The sequence below is a fragment of the Triturus cristatus genome, chromosome 2_1 (genome assembly GCF_964204655.1).
Source record: "Triturus cristatus chromosome 2_1, aTriCri1.1, whole genome shotgun sequence".
Lineage (NCBI taxonomy): Eukaryota > Metazoa > Chordata > Amphibia > Caudata > Salamandridae > Triturus > Triturus cristatus.
Genome location: NC_140581.1, coordinates 1028588111 through 1028604694, shown reverse-complemented (window position 1 = coordinate 1028604694; position 16584 = coordinate 1028588111). Strand labels below are relative to the sequence as shown.

The window sequence follows — 16584 nt, the reverse complement described above, 5'->3', positions numbered from 1 at the left end:
AATTGAAAGTTACACTTGTAAAATGTTACAAGGCAGCTCCAATGATAGTCTACGGGAGAGCTAGTCCATGTAATAGTGACCAATGAAATTGACAGTATTTCACTATCAGGACATGTAAAACGCACCAGTATATATCCTACCTTTTCAGAACACTGCACCCTGCCCGTGGCAGCAGCTTTAGCCTACCTTAGGGGTGCCTTACATGTAGTAAAAGGGAAGGTTCAGGGCTGGCAAGCGGGTGCACTTGCCAGGTCGACATGGCAGTTTAAAATTGCACTTACAGACACAGCAATGGCAGGCCTGAGACAAGTTTACAGGGTTACTCATGTGGATGGCACGACCAGTGCTGCAGTCCCACTAGTAGCATTTGATTTACAGGCCCTGGGCACGCAGAGTGCACTTTACTAGGGCCTTACCAGTAAATCAAATATACCAATCATGGATAACCAATCAGAATCACAATTTGCACAGGGAGCACTTGCACCTTAGCACTGATCAGCAGTACCCAGAGTACATAAACCAGCAAAAACGAAGACCATCATAAAGACAAAAATACAGGAGGAAAAGGCACAAAGACAGGGGGAAACTACACCAAGGACGCCAGGTCTAACAATAACCTGTAAAGGTAAAGTGCTAAAAAATCATTGTTCAAAACATAGTTTTGTAGGTGTCGCTGGCAGACCATATGGTGGATAAGAAAATGGAAAGGAGGCACTTTTTTATATATCTTTCAGTGATTAAATATATCTTATTTCCTTTCATGATAATTCATTAGAATGCAAAACTGTGCCTAAATGGGCAACCAACATAATGGATGAAAAAAGGAAAAACACACTTTCTTATGTCCTTTAGTGATTGAATTTCACTTATTCCTTTCAAAATGGTTCTTAAAATGCAATACAATGGTTTAGGGTGAAGGATATTGTGCAGAAGCCGCCCACTGATACCTTTCTGTTGGGTTCGTCATTCCTTCACTAGCTAGATGTCTAAATGGTCTATGTATTTGATAAAGCTGGTGACTACATGAGGATGACATACCCACAAGGAAAAAAGTCTAGTTCGGCAGCAAGACCGAATGCCAGACTAGTTAAAGGAATTTCGCAACCAGAGCCTACCGGATGTTGTGTGCAGAGTTGGCAAGATTTTATAGGCTGTCTTTCGGCCCTCTTGGGCATGAAATCATGGGAGGCAACGATCTTGAAGAGGAGCTGCATGAATCTGGTTTTGTAACAGGCATTGCAACTTTCTGCTAGGCTTGTAGTTGGTGGCTTTTATAAGTGTTTATGACTAGCCAAACATGGCTTCTTTTATTGAAGTTCTGTTTGTCTGTTGAGAAAAGTTGGTTTTCTGCCAGTTTCTTAAAGAGATCATGTGGCAGATTCTGCTCCCGTAAATTTACAGCTTCTAGAAAATAAAGGCTGCTGATAAGGGAGGAAGACCATGAATTTCAATTAGTGGTGATGAGGGACTCGAGTTCCTCCCAGATATAATGTTTCAGTGTGGAGTGCTGCATATTATTTAAAAAGGTTGATTTTGGGCTCCTTCTTGATCCATTAGACTACGCTCAAGAGTATCTGCATTTGCGAGGCGTTATGTGGTAGTTTGAATAGAAAGCAATAAATTTCACTTTGAGAGTTGTTAACAAAAAAACACATTTGTCAGAGAGCACTTCTGTGTCATATGCAATGCTAGGAAAGAGCTTTGCTTGTTTTTTAAAATGTATGGAAATGATGGGTTACTGGTAATTTATAATAAAGCTAAATATAAGGCAGAGATCCTTGGTTTCGATTAATTTAGATTCTGAAAATGGCCATCTCCACACGACCAGGTATTTATCGACTTTATTGATTTTAGTCAGCCGCCTTTCTCCCAGATGACAAACTCCATCTGTGTTATTCATTTTTCTACTGTAAATGACTATATTTCTGTTTTTTATAGTTGGCAGACATTTCATTTGCTATTGCAGTAGTAGTGGAGTACGTTTAACAGCCTTTGAAGTCATGTTAGTCATGTTAGATTCTAAAGGGCAGCATAATCTGCATAATGGAAAGATGTGATAGGGACTGGCGGCTGGTACCTTTAGCAGGGAGGAAGGAGGACAGGAAACAAATGCACACATAAACATTGACTCACACCAATGCATTCACATGCGTGCACACACACACTTCCATTCACCACACTCACTCCCAAATAGCCATGCATGCACCAAACATAAAAAAATCACACTTACCTGCTCAGCTCTGCCTCGGATGCCACAGGAGGGTTGCGACTTCTGCCTTCCCTCATTGGCTGGCTTTAGGTCAACCAATAAGTGAAGGCAGCAGCCCCTACTCAACACAGTGCGGGATGGGGTCAGTGAGAGTTACAGACCCCACTCTGTGATGAGGTGTTAATGATTGACACTCGGCCATGAGCACTTCAGGGTTGAGTACTGAAGCGGCCAGGTCTGAAGCAATCAATGACGCTCCCCCTAATCAGGAAGGGGAGGGCCTCGAGGTTCTTTGCCAGGCTGAAGAGATCACGCCCACAGGAGCTGTGACATCTTTAGCCCAGCAAAGTTAATCTCAGGCAGCCAGGAACCTGCACATTTTGCTTATGTCAAGCTCCTGGCTGCCTGACCTGAAAATAGAGGATGTCTGTCAGGCTGACCTTGCTCAGCCTAACAAGCCCTGTTTTTTGGGGCAAAAGGTGAGGGGGCAAGGCCCTTCTGCCATGGACGACATTTGGGAGTAGTCAGGGGTCGATTTTGTGACCTTTAGCTTGCTCCCTGCTACCCCTGGCACTTCTTTCACGACCCCTGGCCTCAGAGTGGGCAAAACTGTTGCATCCTCTGAAGCCTGGGGTCACTTAATACATTCATTCTAACAGAGTTGAACTGGGACACAAACCAGGTCCGAGGAACTAGATAAAAGTTTCCTCCATTAGGGATTCAGATAGCTAAAAAAGTGTCACACATTTGCAAATTGAGCCAGTTTTGAGCTTGTAAAGACATTCTACTGGGTATTTTGCAAGATACTGGAGACTGCATGTATTTGTGTTTGCAGCAGACAAAGCTTGTGGAAGTAGCAAGCAAATCAACAGTAAGTACCGGCCCACTTGGCCATGAAATAAACCCACTCATTACTAAAAAATACCGGCCCTCACACTGATCTGTCCGACTAGCCCATCGGACACTGCATGATTGCCCTGTAGGTCAGCCCAATCATGCCAAATATTCCAATGCAGTAAGCTAAAACGCTTTTGTATATTAAAAAAGATACACCATTTTGAACTCTAGAAACACTTATACTGTATTCTAATAATGTTTTTTTAATCTTTTCTTGCCAAGTATTCTCAGGACTCAGGCTGTGCACTGTCCTGTGAGCCATTGTCGACCTTGGGCTCTCCATTCCAGTTTTATGGCTCACCCGCCTCAATACTGCACTTCGTTTCTCTCCCTTTTCCCATTGCCTGGGAAGGGTCACGGGAAGGGCTGAAAGCTAAAAGGCTTTCCTAAGCTCTGCAGAGTCTGTCCTGCTGGATTTTGTGAAAGCACTTGATGTAGCAGCGTGGGAAGCTGTGAACTGAATTCTGTGCAATGGGCCATTGAAAGTTGAGCTGATACACTGCGCAGAATCCAGTGCTCACCTTCTGAGTTGCAGCCTCTAAACCCACCCTTCCCTTTTTCGTCACATAGTGGGGTGGGGTCCGTGATGCTCTTTGACCCCACCCCACTGTGTGATGAGTTAGGGAAGGGTAGACTGTGGCATGGGTTCACTCCTTGACTGAAGTGAAGCCACTGACGCTGCAGGGCTTCAGCCTGAAGGGCCCGGGGGCTAACTTTAAAAAAACATCATCAAGGGGTGGAACTCATCCCAGGAGGCTATCAATTTGCCTGGTTGAGGACATCACAGACCTCAGGGATGTGAGATAGTCAGACCGGCAATTTCATTGGTTGCAGTGAGGCTGTGCAAAGTGCCCCTGCATTAATCTACAGACTTTAGCACAGTTAAGTAACTGTAACAGGTGAGTGCTGCTGTGTGTGAGTAGGTGAGTCAGAGTGTCTGAGGCCACGAGTGCGTGCTACTGCAAGTTTGTGTGTGTGTTCTTTATCTTAAGTTTTTCTAATTTGAGGCAGAAAAGCCCCACAAAATAAAGATAAGGGTGGTGCTCCAATACCCACAAGGGGGAGCCGCTGCTGAGCTCCTGCCATGGTGGAGGCTGTGGAGCAGGCCAGGGTGTAGGGGCCTCGGGACTCCCCTCGCAGCCCCCAGCATAACAAAATAGGTATGGGTGTCTCCCGGGTCAGCACCCAAAAACATTTTACAAAAAAAAAGAATAAAGGAGCAGCAGGAACCGCTCATTTATGAATCACTGCTTCATACAAGGAGCACCCATAAGGGCCTGCAAGAGCTATTTGTTTATATATTTGTATCCTGGTGGTGCTCCTAGAAGGGGCAAGAGAAATACCAAGCATTTTGTATGATATAGAGGGCTGCAGCAACATTAAAAAAGCACAGTAAGTGTCATGGGTCATTAAATTCATGACCCCTTGAGAGCATTCCTCTCTTTTTTTTTACAGCACTCCGAGTGGGAGTTGTATGCTCTTCAGTTGGAGTGCAGGGCCCCTTTATGGTTGGTTCTATGGCTGCACTTTGAGGCCTGAAAATGTTTAAAGAAAGGCACAATACTATGTAGATTTTTGACTTTATGAAAAATGTTGATGATAATCACTTTTATTAAACATTGCAATGTGTGAATTTTTATAGTATACATTTGAATTCAATTATTGGTGACTTCTAGACAATAAGTCTGCTTTACGTATGTTATTATACTGAAAACTTGATAAAGCCAATAGGCGCATAACTTTATGTTTTGGTGTTCTGACCTTTTCATAAAGTCAGTAGGTCTGCCTTACTTAAAAGACACCCTTTATATTGTTACATCACATTGTCAGAGGCTAGAACCTGCGCCCAACTAAACGCTGTGCATGGATGTCGACAGTGTACTGCGGGTGGGTAGGCCATCCATGGGGAATTAGCCAGGTCCTGCGCAGCAGGGGGTTGGGCATTACCGCGAAGGTTGGGTGCAGGCCCTGCACCCAATCCAATGCCCCACACGGTAATGACATCTTACTTTACGTTTTTTTTCAAACCATAGAAATTCACAGACAAAACCAAAGGTCAGAGTGACAGTATAGTTAGGAATTATATTAACACATTGCATTACAAAAAACTCAGAAATTCACTGAAAAAACAAGTTTAAAGGGATGTAATAGTTAGTGAAAATGTCAGTTAAAACATACCATTTTAAAGAAACCAAACCTCTGAAATTCGCCAGTTATAGCTATCTCAAATAACTATAACTTGTGCCCTACAGTAACTGTAACTTGCACCCTCGTCATGCACTGCTAATTGCATTCAATATTACTTCAATTACTTCACTAATAACAACACGGCGGGGCGCAAGTTATAGTTGTGTGAGATAACTATAAGTTGTGAATTTCTGTATTGATTTTCACAATGTTACTGAAGGACTCAAGATGAATTATAATAAAATGAAGGACATTATCATACATTTGACATGTAACATGTACATGTGTGGTGTAAGAGAGCTCTACTTTTCAGCAGGAACAACATAATCATAATGATCAGTCAAACGGTGGCTTAGAAAAATGTGCTGTCCCAAAACATTGTTTTCCCATGTTAATTGCCATAAGAAATGCTGGTAAGTGATACATAAAAAAAGGCTGAAACGAATTTCACCGAATTTGGCCGGAAGTTAGTTCTTTACTCAGTAAGCATCCTTATTGTGTTTTGGTGTAAATGCAATCAGCAGTTTTTGAGAAATTTGCTTTTAAAGGCACATGGGATAGTCATGAAAGGGTTAAAAATAGGTAAATCTGGATTGTTGGTCCCCACGGGACTCCTGTGGGTAGTGTAAATTTAAAAAATAAGAGTTTCTGATTGGCTGAGAGAGCATTTTCTCTCATATGCCTTTTTGGTTCAGCAGGACTGAAATGTCTAATTAGCCGGCCACAACATGACAAAGAATATTGTGGTTGTCATCACAGGACACTGGGTCTTGGTCCGCAGGACTTGAAGTTGTCTTCCAAAAAACATATAAGGGGGCAGGGTAAAGACACCCTGATCCCTAGGCCCTCACTGGGGGGACCCAAAGAAACTCCGCTAGGGGCCTAAAGAAAATGTACACTAGGTACCGCAGTACACTTGCGAGACCCAACACAGCCCTCCTGTGAGGTACCAAGCCACTTTTGTGGGAGTTTACACTGGGACTGTGCAAGCTTCACTGCGTGAAGCTTTCATGGCCCTGCTGTACTATGGAGGTGATGCTTGCTGGCGGGTGAAAAAGTATAATAATAACTATAATTATAGAGTAGTAGTCTATGAGGTTTTGGTCCTTGCCGCAGTTGTCTGTAGGCCTGGCCAGATACAAAACCCTGTGGGTAGCCATACACTGTGCATAGCTGAAGAATGTGCACGGTGTGGGATTGGATGCCTGTGGGGGTTGAGCACAGGGCCTGGCCAGAGGCTTAGCCCCGCAGCAAACATCCCACTGTGCATGGCTGAAGGCGGTGCATGGTGGGCTTGGGCACCCATGAGCATTTGAAGCAGGGCCTGCAGGCAACACCCCGCAATGCACTGCTGAGGGCCAAGATCAATGTGCGGTGGGGGTTGGATACCTGCGAGGACTTGTTTTGTAGCCAACCCCCCACTGCACATGGCTAAAGGGCATGCATGGCTCAGGGTTGAGCTACTGCTGGGGGTTGGGCGTAGGGCCTAGCCAGAAGTCTAGCGGACAACCCACCTTTGCCAACAGCAAAAATGTGAGCTCAGTGGCTGAGTTTGGTGAATATGATCAGACAACTCACAGAACAAACAGTCGTAGTGCACCAGTTATAGCTTACGGAGTGTGGTTTTGTCAGTGAACACATAGTGAACCCCCTTCTCAGGAAGTGGAAATATATATATATTGCCAGATATATGTATTAGAGACTATTACTCCTCCTGCCACAGAAGCGCTGCTCGGATTCCCACATTCTTATTCGTACTCTCGACATTAAGAAATATGGATGGTATTTTGGTGTTTTTGATGGGCCAAGCTGAGGCTGATGCTCCCTCTTGCAACTGGTCAGTTGGCTATCTTCCAGGCAGACCCAATTTTCTTTCTCTCAGGATCTTCTGACAGGCAGGGGTCCTTCAGTATGGTAGTGGCAATGTCCTCCCCCATTCCGACAAGGTACCCTCTTCCAGCCAAGCTTTAAATCAGACCCTAAACCAGTCAAACTAAAGTTACAGCTACTGTGCCTAATATTTGCAGCAGTGACTTGGTCCTTGCGTCGGAAATCCGCTTTAGTGCATAAGGATCTCACATTTGTTTTCATTACGACAATCCCAGACGGCAGATTCACTTTCGTCCCCTTCCCTCTCTCTCTCTCTCTCTCTCTCTCTCTCTCTCTTTCTCTCCTTCTCTATCTCTCTCTCTCCTTCTCTATTTCTCTATTTCTCTCTCACTCTTCCTCTCTCTCATACGCACTCGCTCTCTCTCTGCCTCTAAAATCCTCCTATGCTCAGCCTAGTTAAGTCTGCAAAGAATCAAAGAAAATGTCCACCTCATCCAGGTTCCACCCGATCCAATCCCATTCTGTAAGGGACTTTACCTGTCTGATGTTGCCCCCTCTACAGATACTAGCTGCTGGGCGGTGGATTTCAGAGTGTTAATGTGACCCGGGTTTTTACAGCCGTCTTTTCTCTCTCCATTTATGTTTCAGTATGCATTGGAACCCTGGCAGCAGGCGAGATTATGTATAAAAGGCGACAGTGGATATGAGCCCCCGAAGGTTCAGCTAGATAAATTATATTAACCCTTTCTTAACACTGTTAATACTTTTCAGGCAGGCAAAGTGTTAACTGAATAAACATAGATAACAATTATAGCTAATAATTAAATCTGATATTTTCATTCATTTTTTCATATGTATTAATATACACACTGAGAATCTGAGATTTATAGCATTTTAATAGGAGAAAATGGTAATATTTCGTTTTGTATGTACAGTTTTATGCAGTCTGTTGCAGAAACATGAAGGCATTTTTTTTTTTAATTGAGAAGCAAATGGTAACATAAGCTCTCTTTTAGTCTTGCATCCAATATGTGACCTTGTGTAAAACCTTTAGCACGATTGCTGATGATGTATGATAGTGTCAAATATTGCAATTTTAAAGCAAAATTGCTTTTCATTTTTAGGGCTGATTGTAGGTAGCCAGGGTCTGAGCAGAAGGCCCCAGATACCTCAGGTCAAATACCATAAGTCAAGAGTGCCAATATCAGGACCAATAGGTGGAAAAATTGAAAAATATGGATTCACCACAACAGTTAAAACAGGTGTAACAACATTGAGAACTTTATGTACATGCTAAATTAATTAAGGACAATTTACGTTATCACCTTGCTGATCATTACGTCCTCTGAAGCAATTGTTGATTCAGGATACAGAGTTTGAGTTTAGTAGTGAGATTGTGCCAATAGGTAAATCAACAACCAGATCTGGATAGTGAAGAGAACGCGCGAAGGAGTTTCCAGGCATACCGTGAGGGGAACGGTTCTTTCTTGTGCTGCTGCCCTTGCTCTTGGTTTGTTCGTGCTGGTGCCTCAGGGGTCACGAAGGTAACAGCAGTGGCAGGCTGTTCTACCCAGACTACAATCCCCAGAAGGCCTAGCGCACTCAGCGCAATCGTGAACAGCTGAGGGGAATCCCTTTTAAACCCAGGACGCTCACCGCAGCGCGGGACGCGCGAAGGAGTTTCCAGGCATACCGTGAGGGGAACGGTTCTTTCTTGTGCTGCTGCCCTTGCTCTTGGTTTGTTCGTGCTGGTGCCTCTGGGGTCACGAAGGTAACAGCAGTGGCAGGCTGTTCTACCCAGACTACAATCCCCAGAAGGCCTAGCGCACTCAGTGCAATCGTGAACAGCTGAGGGGAATCCCTTTTAAACCCAGGACGCTCACCGCAGCGCGGGACGCGCGAAGGAGTTTCCAGGCATACCGTGAGGGGAACGGTTCTTTCTTGTGCTGCTGCCCTTGCTCTTGGTTTGTTCGTGCTGGTGCCTCAGGGGTCACGAAGGTAACAGCAGTGGCAGGCTGTTCTACCCAGACTACAATCCCCAGAAGGCCTAGCGCACTCAGCGCAATCGTGAACAGCTGAGGGGAATCCCTTTTAAACCCAGGACGCTCACCGCAGCGCGGGACGCGCGAAGGAGTTTCCAGGCATACCGTGAGGGGAACGGTTCTTTCTTGTGCTGCTGCCCTTGCTCTTGGTTTGTTCGTGCTGGTGCCTCAGGGGTCACGAAGGTAACAGCAGTGGCAGGCTGTTCTACCCAGACTACAATCCCCAGAAGGCCTAGCGCACTCAGCGCAATCGTGAACAGCTGAGGGGAATCCCTTTTAAACCCAGGACGCTCACCGCAGCGCGGGACGCGCGAAGGAGTTTCCAGGCATACCGTGAGGGGAACGGTTCTTTCTTGTGCTGCTGCCCTTGCTCTTGGTTTGTTCGTGCTGGTGCCTCAGGGGTCACGAAGGTAACAGCAGTGGCAGGCTGTTCTACCCAGACTACAATCCCCAGAAGGCCTAGCGCACTCAGCGCAATCGTGAACAGCTGAGGGGAATCCCTTTTAAACCCAGGACGCTCACCGCAGCGCGGGACGCGCGCGGGCAGCGCCCGGGCGAAGCCCGGGCCAAGGGCGGGCCCGTCCTTGCCCGTCAAAGCCCGGATAAGGCTGGGCTGGGCCTACCCCCTAACACTTGTGGTGGGACCTTGTTCAGCTACACTGCCTTCGATGTTGCTGTGAGGGGTTTGGCGTCTGAGTGGCCCAATTTAAGAACTGTGAGTTGCAAGAGAGATTTGCTACCACTTGGTAGTTGTGTACTGTACCAAGTTGCTGTGTTAATCCAAGGGAAGGCGGGGTGCTCATTAAGTGGTTTGGCCCCATTCGCCCCAGCAGCATGTCTAAAAGGAGGGCTGGTGATAAGCCGGGGGGGACACTTGACGATTATTTAATAAGAGCAGAGTCAGCATTGAACCTAGAGATTCTAGCGGTGGAACGTAGACTCTCCCTAGATCCTACCAACTCTTCCCTCCCATGTGCCCAGTTACAGACTGGCTCGCCTACCTCTGTTCACTCAAGCCTAATAGATGGTAACATTTCCCCGCCCGCACACACTCCCCCTGTGCAGGAGACTTTGGTTCCTGTTCAGGATTGTGTCTCCATCCAGAGTCCTTCCAGGGTTATAACAAGAGGGAGGCTAGCCCACAAAGCTAAAGGCAATAAAAAGGAAGCTATGAACAAATCACAGAGAGGCCAAGGGAAGAGGAACTCCACAGTAGAGCCGCTTCCCTCCAAGCCTAGTGGGCCCACTGTGGAAGGGCGCCACTTGGACCATATTACTATTCCCTCCAGCCAGGCCCAGATACAACCTCTTCTGGATTTACTTCTTGTTGGCCTCAAAGATCATTTAACTAGTCTCCTTGTCCCTGTACACCAAAAATTGGACCTCGTAGCTAATAGGTTGGACCATTTGGAAGCTAGATTCCCAGGCAACAAGCTTTTAGTCCCTGGGCCCCCTATATCGTCGAACGGAGTGACGCCAGTGGAGGTGCCTAATGCGGGCGTGTGTACTAGATTACCAAGGCCTGTAGGGGCTGTGCCGTTGCTACAATCTATAGGGGAAGAGAATGATACCGTCCTTGGCCATGAAGTTGTTACAGATAGGGGTATCAATTCTCATCATGACCGACAAAGACGCCCTCCGCTAGTTAACAAGGATGGCACTGAGGGGGAGGGAGCAGGACCTTCCCCACAGTCCATCAGCCTGCATCTTCCCCCCCAAGCCACCCCTTATACGATTATCTTGGCAAACGTTCCACCCCTCTTGGAAGGGTCTTACGAACACTGGTCCAACCTTAAGAACACATCCCTCCATTATCTGAGCTCCAAAATTGGAAATAGCAAGGCCCTATTTGACGATTTTAATATGGTCAGGCGCATTAAATGGATTGGTCAGTCCTATAAGTCTTTTCCAGGGGATTGTGTTGTGTTAAGTTTTAAGTCTCCTGCTCTAGTTAAATACATACTGGAAGTAGCCCATCACCTTCCCCCAGCTCCTAACTCAATTAAGATCCTTCCACTGGGTTTTTTTTATAGGCCAGGCTTTATACAACCCTTACGGGATAACTGTAACTTTCCAACATTTCCCGTTAGGTTCGATAAGCCTATTGCGTCCTTTAATCGCTTTGAAATTCTTTCTACATTGGAGGATAATGATTGACATATGGATGGTTCCTTACACATCTCAGTGCCTGCTCCAGGGTTGATGGGTTCGATTTGTCATCTGAGCCAGGATATTATCATTAAGTCACCCTCCCCTAAAGATTGCTCCTGTTTGATTAATTCATCTGGTCTTAATTTGTTACCATCTGTTGAAACGATTGTCCCCCAGTCTGTCCCAGGTCAAACAGATGGAACCAGGGCTGAAAAGTCTTTACTAAAAATGGGCTCCTGGAACATTGCAGGGCTGGGGTCAAGGCTTGATATTCCTGATTGGGCCGATTTTGTTGATGAGTTTGGAATATGGGCATTTCAGGAGACCTGGGCTTTGTCTCCCCACTTTCGTACAGGGTTCCTGAACTTTCACAAACCTGCTGGCAAGAGTCACAGAGGCAGACCCATGGGGGGCTTAACCACCTGGGTCCGGCAATGTGAAGGTGTCACCGTGACAGAGGTTCCAATTGATAGTCCCGATATTCTGATTATCAGGGTTAAATCCCGTAGCGGCCTCAACCTCCTTATTATTAATATCTATGTAAGAGGTCTCCCGGGAGGCAAATGCTCTCCCACATGCCATCTATTGGAAAATTATTTAGAGACCGCTCCTATGCTCACCAATAAGATTGTGGCTGGTGATTTTAATGTTTGTTTTGAGCCTTTGGGGGTCGACGATGGGGACTTCACCGAGGAAGAAGACTCAACTTGGGGTGTTCCCATGTTGGAGTTGGAACCAGTAAGCAAATGGTCTCATGCTGCCCTCTTTATGAAGGGCTTATGTTTAAATCAGGGTATGAGAGCAGTCAATGGTCGAACTAAATCCGATAGGATGGGGAAGATGACATTTGACAATGGGAGATCAGGGAGCCGAATTGACTACATATTAGTCGGTTTGGATTTGTGGCCGCTCATAGACGACATGGTGGTAGTAAGTAGAGTCGAGAGCGACCACAACCCCCTTGCACTGTGTATCAAGGATAACAGCTTTGCAGTCTCCCCCTCCCCCTCGGATGGTTGTTCCCCTATAGATGTCATCCTTACCAATGATCTCAGAAGGGTGAGATGGCCGAAAATTGCCACTTGTGAATTTTCACGAGTGGCCATTAGAAAATTAATTAACAGTACCCTGGCCTCACTTAATCAAATGGATTCTCAAAATCTGATTAAGGATAACATCCGGGACACCCATAACAAACTCTTTGCTGAGCTTAAAGCCTTTTTTGTGAAAAGTCCTCCTGCCACTGGCAGGGGTAAAGAGTTGAAGCCATGTACGTGGTACAACAAGGATTGTAGACTGGCCCAAAGTGCTCTGAAAGAGGCCATTAAATCTGGCTCTCTCTCTACCATCCAAAAATGTAGACTTGCTTACAAAACCGCCCAATTTAAGGCCAAGCAAAACTGGGACGAAGATCGTTGGAGGGATTTATATCAAGCATGCCACAATCGTAACATGGTCCAATTTTGGCATCTCCTTAAATGGGGTAATTCCCCCTCAGATATCCGCCCCTCTAATCAAGTAGAACCTCAGCAGTGGGTAGCGTATTTTGAGGAACAGTTTAAGGGTGGCAATTCGTTGGACAAGCAGATCTTCTGTCCCCCAGGTGTTGAAAACACATTAAAATTCTCCCCTGGTGAAGTTAAGCTAGTCTTACGATCAATCAAGAGTGCCAAAGCTCCAGGACCAGACTGTATCCCTGCCGATTTATTTATTCAGGAGCAAGATGCATGGATCCCTTATCTGACCCTGCTGGCTAATGCCCTCGCGGGTGGTGCTGCTGTCCCTGATTCGTGGCTCGGGGCAGAGATATTGCCGATCTATAAGAAAGGCGACCGCTCTGCCCCGGGCAATTATAGACCTATTAGTTTAATAGACGCAGTACAAAAAATTATAGCTCGACTCGTCCTGGGTCGTATCCAAATCTGGATGTCTGATTCGGATGTGTTGTCTCCTCTTCAGGCAGGGTTTCGATCACACACTGGGACCCTGGACCAAGTATTCAGGGTAGTACTTCTGTACTGGAAAGTTGTTTTTCTGGGGGGAGGAAAGCTGTATGCGGCTTTCGTAGACCTAAGGTCTGCGTTTGACCTTGTGCCGAGGGACAAGTTATGGAAAGTACTCTTGGATATGGGCATGCCAAAAGAACTGGTTTCTTTTCTTGTCACCATTCACAAAAATACGTATGCCCGTGTCCGTTGGGGTAAACCCGGGGAGCTGACTGATAGATTCAAAGTTTCCAAAGGTGTCCGACAAGGGTGCGTACTCGCTCCCACCTTGTTTTCATTATTTATCAATGGGGTTGTAGACTACTTCTTAAACAGCCCTACTGATGCACCTACCTTGGCAGGAATGAAGATTCCCCTGCTCATGTTCGCGGATGACACCCTTTTGGTCTCGAAGACGAGACAGGGTCTGCAGCTGGCCCTGTCTCGCTTCGAGACCTTTTGCCGTGAGCATGAGCTGGAGATAAACGTTGGGAAGACCAAGTTTATGGTGTTTCGTGGGCCCCGGCGGGTTAAGGCGGAGGTATGTCTGGGTGGTGTCAACTTATCCCAAACGGCAGTGTTTACTTATCTTGGGGTCACTTTTAGCGAGACATGCAGCTGGTCTCACCAGCTGGATCTCCTCGCTCTCAAGCATGCTCAATTGGGAGGAGCTTTGCTGAAAGAGCACAAACACTCATTAACAAAACCAATAGCTCCTCTCATGAAGATTTATGACTCCAAGATTTTACCTGCAATTCTATATGGAGCCGAAATTTGGGGTTTCAATAACTTGTCTAAGCTGATGACCGCCCAGAATAAATTCCTCCGGTCAGCTATCGGGCTTCCCCAATCCACCCCGCGTATCCCCCTACTATATGATCTGGGAATTCAGCCTATAGAGGACCGGGCAGGGTATAGACCCCTGGCGTTTTGGCGCCGTCTGTGGACGACACCAGAACTAACTAACTATGCAAAAGCCCTCTTGGAGATCAAAGGGTTAGAGGGGTCGCATAGGATTCCCTGGTTGTCTAGCATCAAAACTCTGTTGTCTGATCTCGGGATGCGTAACCTATGGGCTAACCCCGATACTGAAGTTTTCCCGGCAAAAAAGGTCCTTAAGGATGCGTACTGGAGCTATATTAAGAACAGGAGATGTGCTTCCTCTATAGGTCCCACGATGACTGTTACTTTCCTAGTTTTTAAGGACGAGCCTGTCTACGAAAACTACTGGGATACTATCCTGAAGTTTCTCGATCGCAAACTGTATCACCAGTTCAGAGTGGGTGCCCTACCACTGCGAGGACTCACCAAAAGTTGGAGTCCTCTTGGTAGTGACAAATGCCCCTTTTGTCCAGACATGACGGAAACTATGGATCACTTCCTTTTTTGTTGCCCAATTTACCACCTCCCTAGACGTATCTGGCTTCGACCTGCCTGCAGATTAATGAGTACCCGCTCTGCACAGGTTGCTAGTAGAATCTTGAAAACAGATACCTCAAAACCTATAGTAATTGGTATTGCAAAATTTATCAGTTGGGCATGGATCCTTAGGGCTAGGAAACTTAAATCGTGATCTGCGTTGTTAGCTGTCATAAACTAGTATTCTCTTTGGTCCCTGGGCTAAAAGGCGCGTCCCTATTTGCACTTTATTGGATTTTTTTAACTTGCAGTGATTATTTTTAATGTATTATTTTATGTAATATTTTAAAGGTTTTAGAGTCTGTTTTGTATTGTATATGAATTGTACTGTAGTAGAAATTTTATATGTGTAGAATGTCTTTTATGATGTGAATCGAATAAAGACTTTTTTTGACTGACTGACTGAGAAGAAACAATGCAAAAAGCATACAACGAGATTAGAATACTTAACTAATACGTGAAAAGCTCCCAACTCCCAAACATTACAGCACTGAGTGACTATGTTCCATCGACAGCAAAAGATTTCCATTGGAGGCTTACATTATAGAGGATAGATTTGTTATGCTACTTTTGCAATGTGCCTGTTACTGTGAGCCAATTTGATATTTTAGGTGAATTTTAAGATACATATTTATAAACACTGAAATGAAAAAGTCAGTATATTGGGAAATTAAAATCGAACTATAAGTATGTGATATTTTAGGATACAACATAATATAACATACCGTATATTCGTTAGGCGCAAATTCACCTTGAAGGTTATCACGGTGCTAAAATAACAAATGTTTACCAATGTATTTTGGGCTATCCTTCTGTCCTCTATGTGTTTAAAATGGTGTTCAATAATTGCTGTGATTTACTTACACTGCATAAATGCATCAGCTGCTAACATGACCTCTGCCAAATCTAAAATAATCTGCAATGATTCATTTCCAAGTTCAGTCTTTTACATATTTCAAAGCCTAGTATCAGTCTGAAATGAGTAGAAGTAAAATGTAAGATATAATCCATTCATATAACTTTCATTTTCGTTCACAGTATCCGCACTGTCCTGACATTTTGAAACTCCATCACTGGAAACACAGGGAGCAAAAACCTGCTTCTTCTCAAGATTCGATTTTCTATTGCTTGTATTGAATGGAAGATCCTGGTCTCAGTCACATTAATTTGTTACAAAAGGTATTGACATGAATAGAAGAACAGTGCATTATCTATGAGAATCAGACAAAATAAGAACCTTGCGACTATGGTGCAAATGGTTAGTGTTTAAATACATTTCAATCTGAAAGCTTTGAATAAACAAAATAGTAACATTTAATGCTTATGTCCTACGTAACCAATCATCTTACCCCTTTACATTTCACAACACTAAAGAAGGTGAAGATAAGAATTGCAAACATGCGTGGATATGTTTATTATGCTGTGCTATGAATGATTTGGTAAAGAAAATATGTATTTAATTTATGGTCTGTGACAAAAAATGTGCAATTAAAATTATAATTCATTGTAATAAAGACTTGACATATTGAGGACACCGCAGTTGTTGTTATCTTTGCGTCATTACATCTGAGTTCTGAACACCCATGGACCGATGCACAAACACACGCACACGTGCATACCACATTACCTTCCTGTGTCTCAATTCTTTATCTCGTGAAATTAGTAGCATTTAGATCCTGTAAATTTATTTTCAGTCCCAGCATCATTTACTATCTAAATATTGGGCATTGCCTTTTAGTATGTTCCATAGATGTTGAAAATACTCACCAAATGTATTTGTAAATCTACTCACCAAATGTATCTATAAATATACTCAACATATGTATCTGTAAATATGGGCTTCATTATCATGGCGGTCGGACTT

The 16584-nt window shown here is 44.8% G+C and overlaps 1 protein-coding gene across 1 annotated transcript in view; it reads left to right on the top strand.

The window, feature by feature from the left end:
- Positions 1-16259, top strand: part of LOC146866268 (alcohol dehydrogenase 1-like) — a 355353-nt gene extending 339094 nt beyond the window's left edge. The window contains exon 9 of the mRNA XM_085635163.1: positions 15759-16259. Within this exon, the coding sequence (XP_085491289.1) occupies positions 15759-15783 (25 nt within the window). The 3' untranslated portion in view covers positions 15784-16259. The remainder of the gene's footprint in view (positions 1-15758) is intronic.
- Positions 16260-16584: the final 325 nt, after the last annotated feature.